Source organism: Oncorhynchus kisutch, linkage group LG4 (assembly GCF_002021735.2).
Source record: "Oncorhynchus kisutch isolate 150728-3 linkage group LG4, Okis_V2, whole genome shotgun sequence".
In the NCBI taxonomy this organism is placed as follows: domain Eukaryota; kingdom Metazoa; phylum Chordata; class Actinopteri; order Salmoniformes; family Salmonidae; genus Oncorhynchus; species Oncorhynchus kisutch.
In genome coordinates, this window is record NC_034177.2 from 33,488,725 (window position 1) to 33,504,612 (window position 15,888).

General features: G+C 46.0%; 1 protein-coding gene across 1 annotated transcript in view; it reads left to right on the plus strand.

Moving 5' to 3' along the window:
* LOC109888859 (phosphatidylinositol phosphatase PTPRQ) overlaps nt 1-15,888 on the plus strand; it is a 60,507-nt gene that overhangs the window by 25,499 nt on the left and 19,120 nt on the right. Inside the window, exons 10-14 of the mRNA XM_031821425.1 lie at nt 60-206; nt 493-689; nt 4,899-5,430; nt 9,381-9,542; nt 9,633-9,812. Of these exons, the coding sequence (XP_031677285.1) occupies nt 60-206; nt 493-689; nt 4,899-5,430; nt 9,381-9,542; nt 9,633-9,812 (1,218 nt within the window). The remainder of the gene's footprint in view (nt 1-59; nt 207-492; nt 690-4,898; nt 5,431-9,380; nt 9,543-9,632; nt 9,813-15,888) is intronic.

Below are 15,888 nucleotides of genomic sequence, written 5' to 3' on the forward strand. Positions count from 1 at the left end.
AAGTAAAAACACTGAAGGTGGCAGATCTAACCCTAACACTGTGTGTGTGTGTGTGTCAGGGTTTATCTATGAGAACAGCACAGGGGACCTGAAGTTTGCGTACTCTGGTCTGACTCCCTACACACACTACAGAGTAGAGGTCCGGGCCAAGTCTGCTGGCCTGCTGGGGCCTGAGGCCTTTTCTGCAGTACTGACACATGCTGAGGGTAAGAACAGACACGTCTTGAGTGATGTGCTCTACCAGTGCAGTAGTTTTCCTTTCCCTATTGGTCAACCAGGTGAGTGCAGAAGTATTTTCCTACCTTGAACATCTAAACAATCTGCCTGGTTCTCTAACATTGTCTCTAAGACTGTCTGGTTCTCTCTCTCTGTGTGTGTGTGTGTGTGTGTGTGTGTGTGTGTGTGTGTGTGTGTGTGTGTGTGTGTGTGTGTGCATGCCTGTGTGTGTGTGTGTGTGTGTGTGTGTGTGTGTGTGTGTGTGTGTGTGTGTAGCTCCCAGTGCGGTGCAGGCTCTGCAGGCAGTAGCACTAGACTCTGTGTCGGTGGGTGTGAGTTGGAGAAGCCCTGCCCAACCCAATGGTCTGATCACACAGTACAGACTCCTGGTTCTGTCTGACAACACACTGCTGCAGGACATCACTCTCATCGGAACACAGGTACCACTCTGTGGATCTGGTTTTACTATCCTTGTGAGGACCGGAAGTCCTCAAGGATACCAAAACAAGTAAAATTCAGACAAGTGGAGAACAAAATGTATACAGTACCAGTTAAAGGTTTGGACACACCTACTCATTCCAGGGTTTTTCTTTATTTTTACTATTTTATACATTGTTGAATAGTAGTGAAGACATCAAAACTATGAAATAACACATGGAATCATGTAGTAACCAAAATATTGCTAACAAATCAAAATATATTTATGTTTGAGATTCTTCGAAGTAGCCACCCTTTGCCTTGATGACAGCTTTGCACACTCTTGGCATTCTCTCAACCAGCTTCATGAGGTAGTCACCTGGAATGCATTTCAATTAACAGGTGTGCCTTATTAATATTTAATTTCTGCAATTTCTTTCCTTCTTAATGCGTTTGAGCCAATCAGACGTGTTGTGACAAGGTAGGGTGGTTTACAGAAGATAGTCCATATTATGGCAAGAACAGCTCAAATAAGCAAAGAAAATGACAGTCCACCATTACTTTAAGACATGAAGGTCAGTCAATACGGAAAATTTCAAGAACTTTCTTCAAGGGCAATCTTAAAAACCATCAAGCGCTAGGATGAAACTGGCTCTCATGAGGACCGCCACAGGAAAGGAAGACCTGGAGTTACCTCTGCTGCAGAGGGTGGACCATTTCAGATCGTCAGTGATATGTATGCCGAGGAACTTGAAGCTTTCCACCTGCTCCACTTCGATCCCATCGATGTGGATAGGGGCGTGCTCCCTCTACGGTTTCCTGAAGTCCACGATCAGCTCCTTTGTTTTGTCGACATTGAGTGAGAGGTTATTTTCCTGGCACCACACTCCCAGGGCCCTCACCTCCTCTCTGTAGCTCTCGTAATCTCTGTAGGCTCTCGTAATTGTTGGTAATCAGGCCTACTACTGTTGTGTCATCTGAAAACTTGATGATTGAGTTGGAGGTGTGCGTGAAATCAAATCAAACTTTATTTGCCACATGCGCCATACTCACAACATGTGTAGACTTTACCATGAAATGCTTACTTACAAGCCCTTAACCAATAGTGCAGTTCAAGAAGAAGAAAACATTTACCAAGTAGGTTAATAAGAAAAAGTAACACAATAAGAAAAACAATAACGAGGCTATATACAGGGGGCACCGGTACCGAGTCAGTGAAGAGGTACAGGTTAGTTGAGGTAATCTGTACATGTAGGTGGGGGCGAAGTGGCTATGCATAGGTAACAAACAAACAGTGAGTAGCAGCAGTGTACAAAAGGGAGGGGAGGGGGAGGTTAGTCAAAGTTAATTGTCCGGTGGGGATTTTTATGAATTCTTCAGCAGTCTAATGGCTTGGGGGTAGAAGCTGTTGACCAGCCTTTTGGTCCTAGACTTGGCACTCCGGTACTGGATGCCATGCCAGCAAACTTCATGATAGTGTTGGAGTTGTGTTTGGCCACGCAGTCGTGGATGAACAGGGAGTACAGGAGGGGGTTGTGCACGCAGCCTTGTGGGGCCCCTGTGTTGAGGATCAGTGAAGTGGAGTTGTTGTTTCCTACCTTCACCACCTTGGGGTCGGCCCGTCAACAAGTCCAGGACCCAGTTGCACAGGGCGAGGTTCAGACCCAGGGCTCCAAGCTTAATGATGAGCTTGGATGGTACTATGGTGTTGAATGCTGATCTATAGTAAATTAACAGCGTTCTTATATAGGTATTCCTCTTGTCCAGATGGGATAGGGCAGTGTGCAGTGCGATGACGATTGCATCGTCTGTGGATCTATTGCGGCGGTAAGCAAATTGAGGTGGGTCTAGGGAGTCCGGTAAGGTACGGGTGATACGGTCCTTAACTATCCTCTCAAAGCATTTCATGATGACAGAAGTGAGTGCTATAGTCATTTAGTTCAGTTACCTTTGCTTTCTTGGGTACAGGAACAGTGGCGGACAGCAGACTGGGATAGGAAGTGGGGACAGCAGACAAGTGGGGACAGCAGACTGGGATAGGAACAGATTGAATATGTCCTAAACACTCCAGCCAGATGGTCTGTGTATGCTCTGAGGACTTGGCTAGGGATGCAATCTGGGCCGGAAGACGTCAGTGTCCGCGACGTGGCTGGTTGTCACTTTCTAGTCTGTGATTGTCCTTAGACCTGTCTGAGCCGTTGAATTGTGTGTCCACTTTGTCTCTATACTGACGTTTTGCCTGTTTGATTGCCTTACAGAGGGAAAAACTACACTGTTTGTATCCGGCCATATTCCCAGTCACCTTGCCATGGTTAAATGCGGTGGTTCGCGCTTTCAGTTTTGCGCAAATGCTGCCATCGAGCCACGGTTTCTGGTTATGGTAGGTTTTAATAGTCACAGTGGGCACAACATCTCCTATACACTTCTTGATCAACTCAGTCACCATATCCGTGTATTCATCAATGTTATTCTCAGAGGCTACCCGGAACATATCCCAGTCCGCATGATCAAAACAATCTTGAAGCGTGGATTCCGATTGGTCAGACCAGCGTTGAATAGTCCATAGCACGGCTACTTCCTGTTTGAGTTTCTGCCTATTTGGATTTGCCAAAGGGAGGGCGGGGGAGGGCCTTGCAGGCATCCTGGTCGTTGGAGTAGCAGTGGTTGAGTGTTTTAGCAGCGCGAGTAGTACAGTCAATGTGTTGATAGAACTTCTGTAGCTTTTTCCTCAAATTTGCTTTGTTAAAATCCCCAGTTACAATAAATGCAACCTCAGGATATGTGGTTTCCAGTTTGCATAAATCCAGTGAAGTTCTTTGAGGGCTGTCGTGGTATCGGCTTGAGGGGGAATATACATATAATAGACTATAACCGAAGAGAATTCTCTTGGGAGGTAATACAGTCTGCATTTCATTGTGAGGTATTGTAGGTCGGGTGAACAAAATGACTTGAGTTTCTGTATGTTATCACAATCACACCATGAGTGGTTAATCATGAAACATACACCTCTGCCTTTCTTCTTCCCGGAGAGTTCTTTATTCATGTCTGCACAATATACTGAGACCTCAGCTGTCTGTATGGACAAAGACAGTATATCCCGAGAGAGCCATGTTTCCGTGGAACAGAGTATGTTACAATCCCTTATGTCTCTCCGGAAGGAGATTCTCGCCCTGAGCTCATCTATTTTATTATCCAGAGTCTGAACATTAGCGAGTAATATACTCGGAAGTGGTGGATGCGTGCCTCCTGAGTCGGACTAGAAGTCCACTCCGAATACCTCTGCTCCGCCAGCGGTGTTTTGGATAAGCCTCTGGAATCAGTTCAATTGCCCTGGGAGGTACGAACAAAGGATCCAATTCTGAAAAGTCGTATTCCCGGTCGTAATGCTGGTGAGTTACCGACCGCTCTGATATCCAAAAGTTATTTCCGGCTGTATGTAATAACACAAAACATTTCCTGGGCTAATAATGTAAGAAATAACACACAAAAAAATTAAATACTACAAAGTTGCTTAGGAGCTAGAAGCGGAGCTGCCCTATCTGTCGGCAACCGTAAGAGCTATTTTACCAAGAAGGAGAATGATGGAGTGCTCCATCAGATGACCTGGCCTCCACAATCACCCAACCTCAACCCAAGTGAGATGGTTTGGGATGAGTAGGACCACAGAGTGAAGGAAAAGCAGTGCTCAGCATATGTTGGAACTCTTACAAGACTGTTAGAAAAGCATTCCAGGTTGAGAGAATGCCAAGAGTGTGCAAAGCTGTCATCAAGGCAAATGGTGGCTACTTTGATTAATCTGAAATATAAAATATATTTTGATTTGTTTAACACTTTTTTGGTTACTACATGATTCCATATGTGTTATTTCATAGTTTTGATGTCTTCGATGTCTTCACTATTATTCTACAATGTAGAAAATAGTAAAAATAAAGAAAAATCCTTGAGTGAGAAGGTATGTCCAAACTTTTGACTGGTACTGTATATATATATATTTTTAATTTAGGAACTCAGTCGGGGTACCCCTGACCCCCGAGCAACTGCGGCCCCTCATGATGGGTTCAGATTTTTTATGGCCCCCACCACCCCCATCAAAGTTGCCCATACCTGGTTTAAGGTTAGGGTTAGAATTAGGGTTAGGGGTTAGGAGCTAGGTGTTAGGGTTTAAGGTAATGCTTAGGGGTAGGTTTTGAAGCAAAACAAACGATTGTAAAACAAACGATTTTGTGTGTGTGTGTTTTTGCCTGATGTTTTCCTCTTATCTTCAGAACCTAAATGACACTGATCTCCATGGTGATGGAACGTTAGTGCCAGGTATCCCTGGTGACTCTCTGCGTCATAAGAGATCAGCTGACCTCAGCCTGACCACCTCTCCGCTTGCATTCACGGTCACCCTGTCCGACCACATAGTCGTCACTGGCATGACCATGACCACAACCAGCCGCACACACAGCGCTTCAACCCCCCCTGACCTTAATCCTAACCTTGACCACAACAATTACACTGTCCCCACAGTCACTGAGAGCCCCCGTCTGACCAGTATGGGCCCTGGGACTGACCAGACCTCTGACTTTCCAGACTCCTCCCCTATGACCTTTGATGCTGTAACTTCAGGGACTTCTGTCCTCTCCCTGACCTCTTCAACCCCGGCCACACCCCTCCCCTGGCTCACTGCCAACTCACATCCCGGCCAGCTCACCTCTGGCCAGCCACGTCTCTCCACCCGTTCTGCACCTGCAGTCACTGGACACCTCCAGACACTCCCCTCCACCAGGGCTGCAGCCTCCAGCACCCCGGGAGGTACTGCACTCACCTCTAACCTATAACCATTTCACCTTTTAACCTCTAAACCCTTTTAAAGGTGCAATATGCAGAAATGGCTCTGCCCTTTCCTGGTTGCTAAAATTCTAATATTTCTCTTAATTTCAGTTTACATGACCAAACAAGCACTCAAAGTGTAGAGAATCATTGTACAATCTATACCACTGTAAAATATATTTGAAATAACCAGAAATCTAGTATTTACAGTTGTTTGAATCTGGTGTACAAAACCGAACGTAAGACGCAAACGTGAAATTTAAGAACGGGAAGCATAGAAATATCGTGCATAGAACAGATCCAACGCATCTTAGACTTGCTTTCAATACCAATGACAGATCTATAACTAACATTACTATGTGAATTTGGTTGGGTCGCCGGAAAAGTTACATATTGCAGCTTTAACACTATACATATCTATCTCCATCACTCCAGTATTCCTACACATTGTAAATATGGTACTGGAACTAACTAACCCTATATATAAATCAAATCAAAGTTTATTTGTCATGTGCGGCGAATACAACAGGTGTGGACCTTACAGTGAAATGCTTACTTACAGGCTCTAACCAATAGTGCAAAAAAGGTATTAGGGGAACAATAGGTAAGTAAAGAAATAAAACAACAGTAAAAAGACAGGTCAAATACAGTAGCAAGGCTATAAAATTAGCGAGGCTACATACAGACACCGGTTAGTCAGGCTGATTGAGGTAGTATGTACATGTAGATATGGTTAAAGTGACGATGCATATATGATGAACAGAGAGTAGCAGTAGGGTAAAAGAGGGGTTGGCGGGTGGCGGGACACAATGCAGATCGCCCGGTTAGCCAATGTGCCCCGAGCAATGGTTGGTCGGCCCAATTGAGGTACTATGTACATCAATGTATAGTTAAAGTGACTATACATATATGATAAACAGAGAGTAGCAACAGCGTAAAAGAGGGGTTGGGGGGTGGCACACAATGTAAATAGTCTGGGTAGCCATTTGATTACCTGTTCAGGAGTCTTATGGCTTGGGGGTAAAATCTGTTGAGAAGCCTTTTGTCCTTGACTTGGCACTCCGGTACCGCTTGTCATGCGGTAGTAGAGAGAACAGTCTTTGACTGAGGTGGCTGGGGTCTTTGACTATTTTTAGGGCCTTCCTCTGACACCGCCTGGTGTAGAGGTCCTGGATGGCAGGCAGCTTAGCCCCAGTGAAGTACTGGGCCGTACGCACTACCCTCTGTAGTGCCTTGCGGTCAGAGGCCGAGCAATTGCTGTACCAGACAGTGATGCTCTCGATGTTGCAGCTGTAGAACCTTTTGAGGATCTCAGCACCCATGCCATTTTTTTGTTTTGTTTCCTGAGGTGGGAATAGGCTTTGTCGTGCCCTCTTCACGACTGTCTTGGTGTGTTTGTACCATTCTAATTTGTTGTTGATGTGGACACCGAGGAACTTGAAGATCTCAACCTGCTCCACTACAGCCCCGTCGATGAGAATGGGGGCTGGGTCCTCCTTTTCCTGTAGTCCACAATCATCTCCATAGTCTTGGTTACGCTGAGGGATAGGTTGTTATTCTGGCACCACCCGGCCAGGTCTCTGACCTCCTCCTTATAGGCTGTCTCGTCGTTGTCGGTGATCAGGCCTACCACTGTTGTGTCGTCTGCAAACTTAATGATGGTGTTGGAGTTGTGCCTGGCCATGCAGTCGTGGGTGAACAGGGAGTACAAGAGGGGACTGAGCACGCACCCCTGGGGAGCTCCAGTTTTGATGTGTTGCTATCTACCCTCACCACCTGGGGGCGGCGCGTCAGGAAGTCCAGGATCCAGTTGCAGAGGGAGGTGTTTAGTCCCAGGATCCTTAGCTTAGTGATAAGCTTTGTGCTCAGTTAGTGCTCAGTCCCCTCCTGTACTCCCTGTTCACCCATAACGCTGTTAAACGCTGAACTGTAGTCAATGAATAGCATTCTCACATAAGTGTTCCTTTTGTCCAGGTGGGAAAGGGCAGTGTGGAGTGCAATAGAGATTGCATCATCTATAGATCTGTTTGAGCGGTATGCAAATTGAAGTGGGTCTAGGGTTTCTGGGATAATGGTGTTAATGTGAACCATTACCAACCTTTCAAAGCACTTCATGGCTACGGACGTGAGTGCTACCGGTCTGTAGTAATTTAGGCAGGTTGCCTTTGTGTTCTTGGGCACAGGGACTATGGTGGTCTGCTTGAAACATGTTGGTATTACAGACTCAATCAGGGACATGTTGAAAATGTCAGTGAATACACCTGCCAGTTGGTCAGCACATGCCCGGAGCACGCGTCCTGGTTATCCGTCTGGCCCCGCAGCCTTGAGTATGTTGACCTGTTTAAAGGTCCTACTCACGTCGGCTACGGAACAGCTGATGCTGTCTCAATGTTGCTTGCCTCGAAGCGAGCATAGAAGTGATTTAGCTCGTCTGGTAGGCTCGTGTCACTGGGCAGCTCGCGGATGTGCTTCCCTTTGTAGTCTGTAATAGTTTGCAAGCCCTGCTACATAAGACAAGCATCAAAGCCGGTGTAGTATGATTCAATCTTAGCCCTGTATTGACGCTTTGCCTGTTTGATGGTTCGTCGCAGGGCATAGCAGGATTTCTTATAAGCTTCCGGGTTAGAGTCCCGCACCTTGAAAGCGGCAGCTCTACCCTTTAGCTCAGTGTGAATGTTGCCTGTAATCCATGGCTTCTGGTTGGGGTATGTACATACGGTCACTGTGGGGACGACGTCCTCGATGCACTTATTGATGAAGCCAGTGACTGATGTGGTGTACTCCTCAATGCCATTGGAGGAATCCCGGAACATGTTCAAGTCTGTGATAGCAAAACAGTCCTGTAGTTTTGCATCTGCTTCATCTGACCACTTTTTTAATAGACCGAGTCACTGGTGCTTCCTGCTTTAATTTGAGCTTGTAAGCAGGAATCAGGAGGATAGAGTTGTGGTCGGATTTACCAAATGGAAGGCGAGGGAGAGCTTTTTACGCGTCTCTGTGAGTGGAGTACAGGTGATCTAGAATTCTTTTCCCTCTGGTTGCACATTTAACACGTTGATAGAAATTTGTTAGAACTGATTTAAGTTTCCCTGCATTAATGTCTCCGGCCACTTGGAGCGCCACCTCTGGGTGAGTGGTTTCCTGTTTGCTTATTTGCTTATACAGCTGATACAGCCCCCTCATCTTACCGGAGTGTGCTGTTCTATCTTGCCGGTGCAGCATATATCCCGCTAGCTGAATATCCATGTCGTCATTCAGCCACGATTCCGTGAAACATAGGATATTACAGTTTTTGATGTCCCGTTGGTAGGATATTCATGATTTTACCTTGTCTAATTTATTGTCCAATGATTGCATGTTGGCGAGAAGTATTGACGGTAACAGCAGCTTTCCCACTCGCCGGTACCTGACCAGGCATCTGACTCTTTGTCCTCTGTACCTGCGTCGCTTCCTCTTGCAAATAATGGGGATGTCGGCCCTGTGGGGTGTTTGGAGAATGTCTTGTGCGTCCGCCTTGTTGTAGAAAAAATCTTTGTCTAATCCGAGGTGAGTGATCGCTGTCCTGATATCCAGAAGCTCTTTTTTGCCGTAATAAGTTACAAATAACGTGAAAAAAAACACATAATAGCACAATTGGTTGGGCGCCTGTAAAATTGCTGACATTTTTTGTAACTTTTTGTATGCTTGCTTACTTACTTGTGTTCTCTTATTTTTATTTCTCGTATTTTCTTTGTTCTACCTTATGATACTTTTAGTATTACATTACTATTGATTCCTGCATTGTTGGGTTTAGAGCAAGAAATGCATTTCACTGTACCTGTTCATGTGACATTACAACTAGAAACTTGATTGAAGACTATAGAGTTGATGAGTAGAGTGAGGTGTGTTACCATGCACTACAGTCTGTCCTCTATACTGTGTGTGTGTTCCAGGACTGTATGTGAGAGAGGAGGTGATAGACATGAAGTCTGAGGAGCTGTCTTACCTTGTCTCTGGTCTTAGTCCCTTCACTGAATACACCTTCACCGTTACCGCGGCTACCGCTATTGGAGAGGGTCCTGCCTCACACGTCTCTGAGAAGACCCGCGAGCAGGGTACACATAGATACTGTATATACATTGTTTTTTAATAGTGTCATTGTTGTTTATTATTGTTCTTATTGTTGTGTGTTGTTGTTGTCATAGTTCCTAGCTCAGTGGTGGCTGTGTCCTATCAGAACGTTAGCTCCACTTCCATCCTGGTCAGCTGGACTCCGCCCCTCTACCCCAACGGACGAATCACACATTACACCGTTTACGGACTCAACCTGCACAGCAACCAGGCCCTGCAGAGAGTTACAAACAACACCAGCATACTGCTCACAGGTAACTCACACACATGCTGTATGTACACATATACACACATGGTACAGGCATGGTACAAGCCTGTGAAGTTGTATTGGTGTTAAGTTGCTTGCTGTGTGTTTCAGGGCTGGGGAAGTATACAGGTTATAAGCTGCTTGCTGTGTGTTTCAGGGCTGGGGAAGTATACAGGTTATAAACTGATTGCTGGAGAAGTATACAGGTTATAAGCTGCTTGCTGTGTGTTTCAGGGCTGGAGAAGTATACAGGTTATAAGCTGCTTGCTGTGTGTTTCAGGGCTGGGGAAGTATACTGGTTATAAACTGATTGCTGTGTGTTTCAGGGCTGGAGAAGTATACAGGTTATAAGCTGCTTGCTGTGTGTTTCGGGGCTGGGGAAGTATACAGGTTATAAACTGATTGCTGTGTGTTTCAGGGCTGGAGAAGTATACAGGTTATAAACTGCTTGCTGTTTGTTTCAGGGCTGGAGAAGTATACAGGTTATAAGCTGCTTGCTGTGTGTTTCAGGGCTGGGGAAGTATACAGGTTATAAGCTGCTTGCTGTGTGTTTCAGGGCTGGGGAAGTATACAGGTTATAGGATGCTTGCTGTGTGTTTCAGGGCTGGAGAAGTATACAGGTTATAAACTGCTTGCTGTGTGTTTCAGGGCTGGAGAAGTATACAGGTTAAAAGCTGCTTGCTGTGTGTTTCAGGGCTGGAGAAGTATACAGATTATAAGCTGCTTGCTGTGTGTTTCAGGGCTGGAGAAGTATACAGATTATAAACTGCTTGCTGTGTGTTTCAGGGCTGGAGAAGTATACAGATTATAAGATGCTTGCTGTGTGTTTCAGGGCTGGAGAAGTATACAGGTTATAGGCTGCTTGCTGTGTGTTTCAGGGCTGGGGAAGTATACAGGTTATAAACTGCTTGCTGTGTGTTTCAGGGCTGGGGAAGTATACAGGTTATAGGTTACTTGCTGTGTGTTTCAGGGCTGGGGAAGTATACAGGTTATAAACTGCTTGCTGTGCGTTTCAGGGCTGGGGAAGTATACAGGTTATAGGTTGCTTGCTGTGTGTTTCAGGGCTGGGGAAGTATACAGGTTGTAAGCTGCTTGCTGTGTGTTTCAGGGCTAGGGAAGTATACAGGTTATAAACTGCTTGCTGTGTGTTTCAGGGCTGGGGAAGTATACAGGTTATAGGTTGCTTGCTGTGTGTTTCAGGGCTGGGGAAGTATACAGGTTATAAGCTGCTTGCTGTGTGTTTCAGGGCTGGGGAAGTATACAGGTTATAAGCTGCTTGCTGTGTGTTTCAGGGCTGGGGAAGTATACAGGTTATAAGCTGCTTGCTGTGTGTTTCAGGGCTGGGGAAGTATACAGGTTATAGGTTACTTGCTGTGTGTTTCAGGGCTGGGGAAGTATATAGGTTATAAGCTGCTTGCTGTGTGTTTCAGGGCTGGAGAAGTATACAGATTATAAGCTGCTTGCTGTGTGTTTCAGGGCTGGGGAAGTATACAGGTTATAGGCTGCTTGCTGTGTGTTTCAGGGCTGGGGAAGTATACAGGTTATAAACTGATTGCTGTGTGTTTCAGGGCTGGAGAAGTATACAGGTTATAAGCTGCTTGCTGTGTGTTTCGGGGCTGGGGAAGTATACAGGTTATAAACTGATTGCTGTGTGTTTCAGGGCTGGAGAAGTATACAGGTTATAAACTGCTTGCTGTTTGTTTCAGGGCTGGAGAAGTATACAGGTTATAAGCTGCTTGCTGTGTGTTTCAGGGCTGGGGAAGTATACAGGTTATAAGCTGCTTGCTGTGTGTTTCAGGGCTGGGGAAGTATACAGGTTATAGGATGCTTGCTGTGTGTTTCAGGGCTGGAGAAGTATACAGATTATAAGCTGCTTGCTGTGTGTTTCAGGGCTGGAGAAGTATACAGATTATAAACTGCTTGCTGTGCGTTTCAGGGCTGGAGAAGTATACAGGTTATAGGTTACTTGCTGTGTGTTTCAGGGCTGGGGAAGTATACAGGTTATAAACTGCTTGCTGTGCGTTTCAGGGCTGGGGAAGTATACAGGTTATAGGTTGCTTGCTGTGTGTTTCAGGGCTGGGGAAGTATACAGGTTGTAAGCTGCTTGCTGTGTGTTTCAGGGCTAGGGAAGTATACAGGTTATAGGTTGCTTGCTGTGTGTTTCAGGGCTGGGGAAGTATACAGGTTATAAGCTGCTTGCTGTGTGTTTCAGGGCTGGGGAAGTATACAGGTTATAAGCTGCTTGCTGTGTGTTTCAGGGCTGGGGAAGTATACAGGTTATAAGCTGCTTGCTGTGTGTTTCAGGGCTGGGGAAGTATACAGGTTATAGGTTACTTGCTGTGTGTTTCAGGGCTGGGGAAGTATATAGGTTATAAGCTGCTTGCTGTGTGTTTCAGGGCTGGGGAAGTATACAGGTTATAAGCTGCTTGCTGTGTGTTTCAGGGCTGGGGAAGTATACAGGTTATAAGCTGCTTGCTGTGTGTTTCAGGGCTGGGGAAGTATACAGGTTATAGGATGCTTGCTGTGTGTTTCAGGGCTGGAGAAGTATACAGGTTATAAACTGCTTGCTGTGTGTTTCAGGGCTGGAGAAGTATACAGGTTAAAAGCTGCTTGCTGTGTGTTTCAGGGCTGGGGAAGTATACAGGTTATAAGCTGCTTGCTGTGTGTTTCAGGGCTGGGGAAGTATACAGGTTATAAGCTGCTTGCTGTGTGTTTCAGGGCTGGGGAAGTATACAGGTTATAGGATGCTTGCTGTGTGTTTCAGGGCTGGAGAAGTATACAGGTTATAAACTGCTTGCTGTGTGTTTCAGGGCTGGAGAAGTATACAGGTTAAAAGCTGCTTGCTGTGTGTTTCAGGGCTGGAGAAGTATACAGATTATAAGCTGCTTGCTGTGTGTTTCAGGGCTGGAGAAGTATACAGATTATAAGATGCTTGCTGTGTGTTTCAGGGCTGGAGAAGTATACAGGTTATAGGCTGCTTGCTGTGTGTTTCAGGGCTGGGGAAGTATACAGGTTATAAACTGCTTGCTGTGTGTTTCAGGGCTGGGGAAGTATACAGGTTATAAACTGCTTGCTGTGCGTTTCAGGGCTGGGGAAGTATACAGGTTATAGGTTGCTTGCTGTGTGTTTCAGGGCTGGGGAAGTATACAGGTTGTAAGCTGCTTGCTGTGTGTTTCAGGGCTAGGGAAGTATACAGGTTATAAACTGCTTGCTGTGTGTTTCAGGGCTGGGGAAGTATACAGGTTATAGGTTGCTTGCTGTGTGTTTCAGGGCTGGGGAAGTATACAGGTTATAAGCTGCTTGCTCTGTGTTTCAGGGCTGGGGAAGTATACAGGTTATAAGCTGCTTGCTGTGTGTTTCAGGGCTGGGGAAGTATACAGGTTATAAACTGCTTGCTGTGTGTTTCAGGGCTGGAGAAGTATACAGGTTATAAACTGCTTGCTGTGTGTTTCAGGGCTGGAGAAGTATACAGGTTAAAAGCTGCTTGCTGTGTGTTTCAGGGCTGGGGAAGTATACAGGTTATAGGTTGCTTGCTGTGTGTTTCAGGGCTGGAGAAGTATACAGGTTATAAGCTGCTTGCTGTGTGTTTCAGGGCTGGGGAAGTATACAGGTTATAAGCTGCTTGCTGTGTGTTTCAGGGCTGGGGAAGTATACAGGTTATAGGATGCTTGCTGTGTGTTTCAGGGCTGGAGAAGTATACAGGTTATAAACTGCTTGCTGTGTGTTTCAGGGCTGGAGAAGTATACAGGTTATAGGCTGCTTGCTGTGTGTTTCAGGGCTGGAGAAGTATACAGGTTATAGGCTGCTTGCTGTGTGTTTCAGGGCTGGGGAAGTATACAGGTTATAAACTGCTTGCTGTGTGTTTCAGGGCTGGGGAAGTATACAGGTTATAAACTGCTTGCTGTGCGTTTCAGGGCTGGGGAAGTATACAGGTTATAGGTTGCTTGCTGTGTGTTTCAGGGCTGGGGAAGTATACAGGTTGTAAGCTGCTTGCTGTGTGTTTCAGGGCTAGGGAAGTATACAGGTTATAAACTGCTTGCTGTGTGTTTCAGGGCTGGGGAAGTATACAGGTTATAGGTTGCTTGCTGTGTGTTTCAGGGCTGGGGAAGTATACAGGTTATAAGCTGTTTGCTCTGTGTTTCAGGGCTGGGGAAGTATACAGGTTATAAGCTGCTTGCTGTGTGTTTCAGGGCTGGGGAAGTATACAGGTTATAGGTTACTTGCTGTGTGTTTCAGGGCTGGGGAAGTATACAGGTTATAAACTGCTTGCTGTGCGTTTCAGGGCTGGGGAAGTATACAGGTTATAGGTTGCTTGCTGTGTGTTTCAGGGCTGGGGAAGTATACAGGTTGTAAGCTGCTTGCTGTGTGTTTCAGGGCTAGGGAAGTATACAGGTTATAAGCTGCTTGCTGTGTGTTTCAGGGCTGGGGAAGTATACAGGTTATAAACTGCTTGCTGTGTGTTTCAGGGCTGGGGAAGTATACATGTTATAGGATGCTTGCTGTGTGTTTCAGGGCTGGAGAAGTATACAGGTTATAAACTGCTTGCTGTGTGTTTCAGGGCTGGAGAAGTATACAGATTATAAGCTGCTTGCTGTGTGTTTCAGGGCTGGAGAAGTATACAGATTATAAGATGCTTGCTGTGTGTTTCAGGGCTGGAGAAGTATACAGGTTATAGGCTGCTTGCTGTGTGTTTCAGGGCTGGGGAAGTATACAGGTTATAAACTGCTTGCTGTGTGTTTCAGGGCTGGGGAAGTATACAGGTTATAAACTGCTTGCTGTGTGTTTCAAGGCTGGGGAAGTATACAGGTTATAAGCTGCTTGCTGTGTGTTTCAGGGCTGGGGAAGTATACAGGTTATAGGTTACTTGCTGTGTGTTTCAGGGCTGTGGAAGTATACAGGTTATAAACTGCTTGCTGTGCGTTTCAGGGCTGGGGAAGTATACAGGTTATAGGTTGCTTGCTGTGTGTTTCAGGGCTGGGGAAGTATACAGGTTGTAAGCTGCTTGCTGTGTGTTTCAGGGCTAGGGAAGTATACAGGTTATAAACTGCTTGCTGTGTGTTTCAGGGCTGGGGAAGTATACAGGTTATAGGTTGCTTGCTGTGTGTTTCAGGGCTGGGGAAGTATACAGGTTATAAGCTGCTTGCTGTGTGTTTCAGGGCTGGGGAAGTATACAGGTTATAAGCTGCTTGCTGTGTGTTTCAGGGCTGGGGAAGTATACAGGTTATAAGCTGCTTGCTGTGTGTTTCAGGGCTGGGGAAGTATACAGGTTATAGGTTGCTTGCTGTGTGTTTCAGGGCTGGGGAAGTATACAGGTTATAAACTGCTTGCTGTGCGTTTCAGGGCTGGGGAAGTATACAGGTTATAGGTTGCTTGCTGTGTGTTTCAGGGCTGGGGAAGTATACAGGTTGTAAGCTGCTTGCTGTGTGTTTCAGGGCTAGGGAAGTATACAGGTTATAAACTGCTTGCTGTGTGTTTCAGGGCTGGGGAAGTATACAGGTTATAGGTTGCTTGCTGTGTGTTTCAGGGCTGGGGAAGTATACAGGTTGTAAGCTGCTTGCTGTGTGTTTCAGGGCTGGAGAAGTATACAGGTTATAGGCTGCTTGCTGTGTGTTTCAGGGCTGGGGAAGTATACAGGTTATAAACTGCTTGCTGTGTGTTTCAGGGCTGGGGAAGTATACAGGTTATAAACTGCTTGCTGTGTGTTTCAAGGCTGGGGAAGTATACAGGTTATAAGCTGCTTGCTGTGTGTTTCAGGGCTGGGGAAGTATACAGGTTATAGGTTACTTGCTGTGTGTTTCAGGGCTGTGGAAGTATACAGGTTATAAACTGCTTGCTGTGCGTTTCAGGGCTGGGGAAGTATACAGGTTATAGGTTGCTTGCTGTGTGTTTCAGGGCTGGGGAAGTATACAGGTTGTAAGCTGCTTGCTGTGTGTTTCAGGGCTAGGGAAGTATACAGGTTATAAACTGCTTGCTGTGTGTTTCAGGGCTGGGGAAGTATACAGGTTATAGGTTGCTTGCTGTGTGTTTCAGGGCTGGGGAAGTATACAGGTTATAAGCTGCTTGCTGTGTGTTTCAGGGCTGGG